This window comes from Asterias rubens, unplaced genomic scaffold (genome assembly GCF_902459465.1).
Source record: "Asterias rubens unplaced genomic scaffold, eAstRub1.3, whole genome shotgun sequence".
In the NCBI taxonomy this organism is placed as follows: Eukaryota; Metazoa; Echinodermata; class Asteroidea; order Forcipulatida; family Asteriidae; genus Asterias; species Asterias rubens.
In genome coordinates, this window is record NW_022985708.1 from 126,866 (window position 1) to 135,238 (window position 8,373).

Here is an 8,373-nt window from a genome sequence, read left to right on the forward strand (position 1 = left end):
ACTGACATTTCAGCCTGGGGGCAAGAGGGGGGTCTCAAAAATTACGAAAAATAATTCCGCAGGGTAAAATGTCTGTTTTTAAAGACCTATACCTTGATATACAAATGTCTCGTGCTACTTTTGACAGTAAATTCTAGTTGATGGGGTACCAAGTACCCTGTATATTATCTCCATCTGTAGATATAGACCTATAAAAATGCCTGAAAAGCCAGAAATGTCAAGGAGTAGGATTCTAACATTTTGTTTATGTTCATGGCAGCCATAGGGGAATGTTTGGGGGAAAAAATAGCAAAATCTGAGACGAGGCCTGCCCAACTTTTCAGAATTTTGGGTGAGTTGACATAGAATGACCCTGCTGATTTAAGCAACGATTATTGTTAAACTCATCTCTACAGTGATTGTAGATCCCTATCAATACTCCTACTAATCTTTGTTTTGCTGAGATATATAGGCATTCCTTATTTTTGTTACTGCAAAATGTATTAGAAGTTAAACAGAACAGAGGAAATGTAATTTTTAGAAACGTTTTGTTATGCGGTCATGGCTTTATTGCAGCCAGTTGTAGAAGTCAACTTCTTGCATGCACAGGCTACTATCCTCCCTTGGGGAAAATGTAGCATACAGCTGAAATTTTCAAATATGTTCCTCTATTATGTTTGTTATTCTTCAGTGTTCAGTTCACCTTAGCCATTGGCTTTTTGTTGTTGTAATGTTTGAAAAAAGACATCCATTCAACGAATAAAGCTGAATAATATACCAAATTCTTTTTCCCTACAATGTGCTTGTAGTTTAAAAACACTCGGGGGAAGCTTAACACGTTTATCATAGAATGATGTCTCTACAGTGAAAATTGCCATTGTCATTCTTCCAACGCATTCAAAAGGATGTTGTGCACAAATACATGTAATCACATTTGCACAAATAGTCACATTAGTAGTACATATACTTTCATTAAGGCATACAAAAAAATATGTTATGTTGGCGTAACGAGCCCCCAAAATAGGGTAGGTAGGTAGGTAGGGAGTTTTTTTTTATCCCCTCCCATCAACGAAAATGACATGTTTTCTAATTCTTGAGCCGGTAGTATACACGATAACAAAAGAAAACATGGCTACACACAACTAATAGTATATTTTTAAACTCTTGATGACATTCATTTTATTTTTATGTCTTTAAAAGATTTTAATCATTTAATTTCTTCCCTTGAAAAAATTAAAATATCCAGGGTCGGCCATAGTTTTAGGGTAGGTTGGGTTACGGCAACATAACATTTTTTTTTTATGCCTAAGGCTGTCTTCATATGCCAATGTCACCAGTTGGTTAACAAAAAAATTGGTGTTGGCGCTTCTTAAATCATGTTGCCATGTTAGTCTGTATAAGTTTCAGTATTTAAATATAAAATGTTGATTATTTAAAAGTTGAGAAAAGCAACAATCTAAACAACGGTTGTAGAATTGAAAGGTTGGCCGCAAATTGTCTTAATTTAATCTTGTAATTATGTTGAGATTTTGGATTTGATTCAACTGTTGTGTGTATACAATGAGGATGTAGAATGCTACTGGGATTTATCAGGGCTTTGAAAATAATGACTGAAGACATTTATCACACTGAAAGCCATCTCTGTGCGTACTAGAGGAAAACAATCCTTAATGCTCACAACACAATACCAAATAGTTAGCCCTTCAAGCGTGTGTTTGAGTTACAACACATGATGGCTTCACCATGATAAAGCCTTACAGTGGGCATGAAACAGTAACCTGAAGGAGATTTGTGAAATTTGTTGAACTTGTCTTTGTTTTGCTGAGATATATAGGCATTCCTTATTTTTGTTACTGCAAATATATTTAGAAGTTAAACAGAATAGAGGAAATGTAATTTTTAGAAACGTTTTGTTATGCGGTCATGGCTTTATTGCAGCCAGTTGTAGAAGTCAACTTCTTGCATGCACAGGCTACTATCCTCCCTTGGGGAAAATGTAGCATACAGCTGAAATTCTCAAATATGTTCCTCTATTATGTTTGTTATTCTTCAGTGTTCAGTTCACCTTAGCCATTGGCATTTGTTAAACATGTTTAGAAAAAAAATCACAAGCCCCCATTCATTCAACAAATGAAACTGAATTATATACCAACTCCTATCTCCCTACAGAGACTTGTTCTTGCCTAGACACTTTTATTTTTAAGTTAAATGTATTAAACTTGTTACTAGTTTTGAAGATAAAAGTCAGCTGTGCATTGTCTCTTTATAAATATTCCTTCTTTTCAGAAGGGATAAAATTGTGGGGCCTACTTTTAACTTGGAAAAGTGCTCGGGGTGGGGGTATGCGTTAAAAAAAAATGGAACCAGTGATCAGGCAAATTTCAATTACGGAATTGTGTTTGTATTTTTTATTTAATTTATGATCAACATTACTTTGAAATACACCTTCAAAACAAACACTGCACAGGCAGGTATAGTATCAAATTGAATTGCTTTCAAAATGGAAATTGACAAATAAAGCAAGACAAAATATCAATGCATAAATGGTTTTAATATGAATGTCTACTCTAACCAAGGACTGTCATTTCCATTATACAAATCCCACTCACCCTGTGTTGTTAGGTCCAAGTAAAGACAAAAACTCTGAATGAGTACATATCCAGATTGGCTTTATGTCTGGTATCACACAACAATGAATTTAAAATAAAATTAACAGAGTAAATCGATGCCATGCCACACTATTTTAAAGTGTTAATATTTCAATCTTGATAGTTCTGTCCCTTGTCTTCATGACAGTACAGATTATGGGCTATTTTAACAAACCAAAGTCTTCAAATGTCATTTGCCTGCATGATTAATGTTATATTTGTTGCAGTAGAGTTCTTCTAAGGAAGTGATATAGATGAAGTCCTTGCTCAGCGTTACTTGGCTTATCAATGCCTGCTTCATTCATCAGAAGAGTGCACAGTTTAAACACATCCTTGTCACATGGAAATCGACTTTTAAACTGACACTCAGTTTCACATACTTCTACTTCATCATGCTGTACAGGAACAGTATAATCTTGCGTTCCATACAGTTGGGGCACTGTGTACATCACCATAGGTCGACCGAATGGACCATGCCGATTTCTTGATGAAGCTATTCTGTGAGAGTTCCACTCCTTCACGGTAGTGTCAATATCATCCTGTATTAGAAATGGAGATGAATTGTTCAGGTAGTGTAATTATTTGTTGTTCACAAAGTCAGAAAGTAAAACGTCTTCCAATGATGTCACATACAAATTTTTACAAATTACTGAGACTTGGTCAAACTAGGAATGCCTCATCATTATAGTACCTGGATTAGATTCATGAAGCACAACTGTATTAAAGATGTATCCAGAAAATCGCCACTGAAATGACCATCATCTTTAAGTTCTTCAAATAAGTTCATCCAATACTGAGTGCAATGTTTCCGAAATACACTCCACCAACATTCGATGCGCTGATTGCTTTTACTGGTACCTTGAAGAAAACTCCTGTCTCCTGCAAACGCATCTTGGCAATTAGTTCTCATGAAGTGTTGCATTTGTCGAACTGTACCATTTTCAGTTCCAAAGTCTGACCGAATTACTCTCGGACACCCCATTTTTATGGGCGGCCAAAAGGGCCAAAAGCTAAATAAAATAAAAACTAACTATACTTTTGAAAACTATACATAACAAACTAAAATCAAAGAACAATTATAAATAATTAAATATTATTACAATAATACCAATAATAAACAAACGAAATTTATGTGTTGATCGTAAACGCAGAGCTCCAAAAGTTTAAAACGAATAAAATAAAAAAAAAAAAAAAAAAAAAGGCATACAGTAAATTTAGACTATAATAATGGAAAAGTTGAACAATAAGTCAAAACTTTAAAAATAATATGAAAACATATTCAAATAAAAAAAATTTAAAAAATTAATAAAAAAATGTATTCCCCTTTAAAAATACAATACGCGAAATGTTTTTAAATTAACAATAAAAAAAAACCTAAAAAATCCATTAGAAAAAAATTACACTAATTTAAAAAAAGTACTAATAAAAAAATGTTTGTCCCTTAAAATTAATTACACGTAATGTTTTAAAATTAACTGTAAACAAAACTATCCCAAAGTTATCCATTAGAAGAAGAAAAAAAATCACTTTACTAAAAAAAAAAAATAATAAAAAATGTCTGCTCCTCAAAAATAATTACACGAAATGTTTTTAGATTTAAACAAAAATTAAATTATCCTTAAAAAAAATTACCTTTTATGTTTTTTTTTCACTATTAATTCTTACCTAAAAACCACCAAAATTACAAGATAAGTTAAAAAAAAATAAAAATAAAAAAAAACATTGAGGGCGTCAAACTAAAGGACAAACTTTGTAAAGGACAAATTTTGTAAAGGACAATTTTCAGAATCAACGTACAAAAGTGTTTACGAACTGACCATAAATGAACATAGAGGGCAGGCAGCACACGCGGAGTTTTTAAAAGGTGTTTTTACACGACTGTGCATTGCATGCATATCGTTACTTCTAGAGCTAAAATGTCAGACTCAAACATAACTGAAAGAACAGCTAGAGACCTGATGGGTGCCCTGCAAAGGGTACCCGATGTGTTGCCGACGGCAATTCCTGCTATGGGCGGTGCTATAACCCCGGCTGGTCCTCGCCCTACACCTGTGATAGGCCACCAAAATTCGAGGATTTCGCCTACCGCTGGCCCTGCACATTCTGCCGCTGTCTCGTGCGTGGCTGGCACATCAAGAGTTGCTTGCTGCCCACAAACCCCTCACATCAGGCAGGCTACAAACCGAAGGTAGGCACTAGCACGATGATAACTTATGTGTTTAACACTTTTTGATTTAAGTATCAATTAATAAACCACAAGCTAAGGGTAACTTTTAATTTATAATTTGGGTTTGAACCAAGACAAATTGACTGGAGTTGAGCGGGATTTGAACCAACTACCTGGTTAACGACAACGACAACGACAACGACAACGACAATAACCACAGTAATAACAACAACAATAATAACAACAATAACAATAACAATAATAATAATAATAATAATAACAATAATAATAATAATGACAATAATAACAATGACAATAATAACAATGACAATAATAACAATAACAATAATAAAAATAATAATAATAAGACCAGCACTTACAAGTTACATAGCGCAATTCCAAAAAAAAATTGTTTACAAAACACTTAAAGTAAAATGGATTAGTATTTATTATCAAATGGTTCATCAGTGGTGGCTATTTTTGGTGGATGGCTTAAACCGGGGGCGGGGGGGGGGGGGACAGGATGGGTGTTGTCCAGCGTGGCACTTTATTTTGGAATGGTTTTGATGGCTTTTTTAGTCATTGCGTACTCTCTCAAATTTTACCAACCAAAATAACGTAAAACTCGGTTTTTATAATGATGTAATTGTATAATACAGAGTTATATGGTCAAAACTATTGTAAATATAAAAGAGATTGAAATGTGAAACAAAATGCATCATCTATAGGTCCAGGGAGAAGCACAGCTTTTGTTCCCCAGGCTATAAACAGACAGACAAAAAAAAAAAAAAAAAAAAAAAACAGCCAGACATTAAAAATACAGGACAAACTAACATGTGTAAGACAGAAAATAAAGCCGTTACTATTTCTTCTACATACGAAAATTACATACTGAAAATAAATAGTACCGGCTTTATTTTTTGGCCCGTCTGTTCATAGGCTGGGGAACAAAGCTGTGACTCTCCCCGGACCTATTGCATTTTGTTTAAAGTGACAATAATTTTGACCATATTACTCTGTATTATACACTATTTGCAACGTTGATTAAACGTATATATCTGTGGTGTATTGAATTTTTGAGCCCACTCAGAAAATTACATTTGTTATAGTATATCAAAAGAGGGCGCACTTCACTTTTAATGGTCTCGCAAAGTTACTACACAGTTAGGGTTGTGAAAGGAACAAACGAAAAAGTAGCCCTCATGACAATCTGATGCTTATTTAATGTTGTAGTCATTTGCAAACCAGCAATACCGACTTATAGTCGTCAGATAATTATTTGATGTACCCTTAACGTATTATTTAAAATATGATTTTCTTTATGTAACCAGATACATCACTGTTAAGCGTATTAATACTGAACAGGTTAAACGCCCTGAGTAGGTTTCGCGGCTTTTCTCTTGGACATAATATTATGAGAGAATACAGACACAGGTAGAAACTATGCAGTAGTTTTATCTCTTTTAGGAGATACGACCCTGGACCTATGGACCCCAACATAATGATCTAATCTAGAGAGGTATAGTGGAGGCTTGGTTGGTGAGTTTGATGTATTTTTGGTTATATAATAGGTGGATTTAATGATGTTTTAAAATAGTTTGTCAGAACAATGTGACACAAATCCGTGTGTGGCTATGTATATTGTACATGCATAGAGAAAATTCTCTATGGTACATGCATGTGTTTATTAATGTTAGTTAAGTGACAGTGTACATCAAGCTTGAGCATACTCTATGCCCACGATACAGACTTTATTGTTGTTATTAACTCATTGTCATTTTGGAAAAAGAATAGACATGAACCTTTAATAATGTATTGATATTTTATCTGTGCTAGGTTTTTTTGGATGTGGACGAAAAGAGAAATAAATCGTGACAGTACAACACAGTGTAATTCAACAAATTGACGTATGCACAGTTCTTGTCCCCAATGGCGTCAAGTCATTCCTCGTGTCAACTGAACTGACATGAAGCAAAATAACACTACATATCTATCTATCTGTATCTATAAAAGGTCTCCCATTAGCAAAAGGTCACTAAGTAAAAGCTCAGGCTCGAATTGCCTTTACGTAGCATTTTACTTGACTAAACACCTGTTACTTGATAGGATTAGTAAATGGTCGGAGAAAGGCACAATAGCGGGTTATATAATCAGGAGTATAACAATAGCGGGGTATTCAATAGAACACGGACTCGTAGATTATAATAGCAAATAATTTAAATGCAGTGGCAGCTTCCTCTTCGAAAGGAAGAAACATACACTTAACTTGTTTTGCCTTGTATAGGCCTACTAATTTCTCAACACAAATACGACTAGTGGCTGCAGACGATTATCATGGATGTCGCGGATAGTCCCAAAGATCATTGATGGCGGCAGTGGCTATGATGAGGAAACAGCCAGCCTCTCAACACAAGAGCTCAAGAGATTTAGTACTTTTAGAGCAATTAAAACACATTATAGTTTGATCATAGGCCAAGAGAAAAATAACTCTTTTACACTGACCCGATACCGAGCCATATTATGCAACACTGTTGTTATAAGTAAAAGGTCAAGCTCCTCATACAGTAGCTTGTAATTGCTCAAGGAAAGTAATAAAAGATAGTTTTTATTTATATGTCAATCCCACGAGCTTTAACTTAAAAATCTAAGCAATTTATTTTACTTACTAGTCCGACCATTTTAATATCCGAGTCAAGTAAAAAGTTAGTCAAGGAAAGGGTTATACTTATTATATATAGAGATTTAAGGCAAAATGCGCATGCCTGATCTTTTACTTATTGACCTTTTGCTATAATGTTGGACCTTTTACTTGATAAGCAAATGTTTGTATTCCCCTTTTTTCTTTACAGGTGTAGGCCTATGTAATAGTTTAACATTGCATATTAATTACATATTTATTTGAGGGAGGGTTTATGAAGATTAGCATGCAAAATTCCTTAGAATCTTACACTGGCATCTCTCATGTTTTCTTAAATGGGAGGGAGGGTGTGGGGAGGGGAGAAACAAACTGATACGTGTGAGTGGCCAGATGATGCATGGATATTGGAGAGAGGATGACATAGGAGAGCATCAATTTGAGGTTTGTGCGGATGTGAAGTATATGGAGTAATAAACTTACCACTTGGGAGAAAGTTAATGATATCATGTAAATGAGTTTATTATGAGCTTTATAAACCCAAGGTGAAACATGAATTATCAAGCAGGTATTGATGACTTATTAAACAAGCAGAAGACATTTATTATGGATTCTCCAGCCATGTCACACCACTACACTGCAGTTTATTCTTTGTGTACATTATATTTACAGACCACTGCCACTTCAGGAACATGGTCGCCTGTTTGGGGTAAGAGAAATACTGAATCTTCTTCTTTTGTTACAAGTCAATTACAACAATGTTTCAACATTTTTATTCTTAAAGTTTAGACAACTTATTGCTTTCCAAGACTCCTTTAAAGGCAGTGGACACTATTGGTAATTGTCAAAGACTAGCCTTCACAGTTGGTGTATCTCAACATTATGCATAAAATAACTAACCTATGAAAATTTGAGCTCAATTGGTCATCGAACTTGCGAGATAA

General features: G+C 34.4%; 1 protein-coding gene across 1 annotated transcript; it reads right to left on the reverse strand.

Annotated features, from left to right (window-relative positions):
* Positions 1 to 2,839: 2,839 nt before the first annotated feature.
* Positions 2,840 to 3,609, reverse strand: LOC117305911. The gene is made up of 2 exons (XM_033790800.1): positions 3,319 to 3,609; positions 2,840 to 3,166 (listed from the first exon to the last, which is right to left on the reverse strand). Exons 1-2 carry the CDS (start codon positions 3,607 to 3,609, stop codon positions 2,840 to 2,842), a joined length of 618 nt encoding a protein of 205 aa, XP_033646691.1.
* Positions 3,610 to 8,373: the final 4,764 nt, after the last annotated feature.

What these genes read in the sequence shown, in the direction of transcription:
- LOC117305911 (XM_033790800.1), bottom strand. Translation starts at nt 3,609, where the DNA reads ATGGGGTGTCCGAGAGTAATTCGGTCAGACTTTGGAACTGAAAATGGT. An exon ending in GCTTCATGAATCTAATCCAG is followed by an intron (nt 3,167 to 3,318) that starts GTACTATAATGA and finishes TTTCTAATACAG; the next exon opens with GATGATATTGACACTACCGT.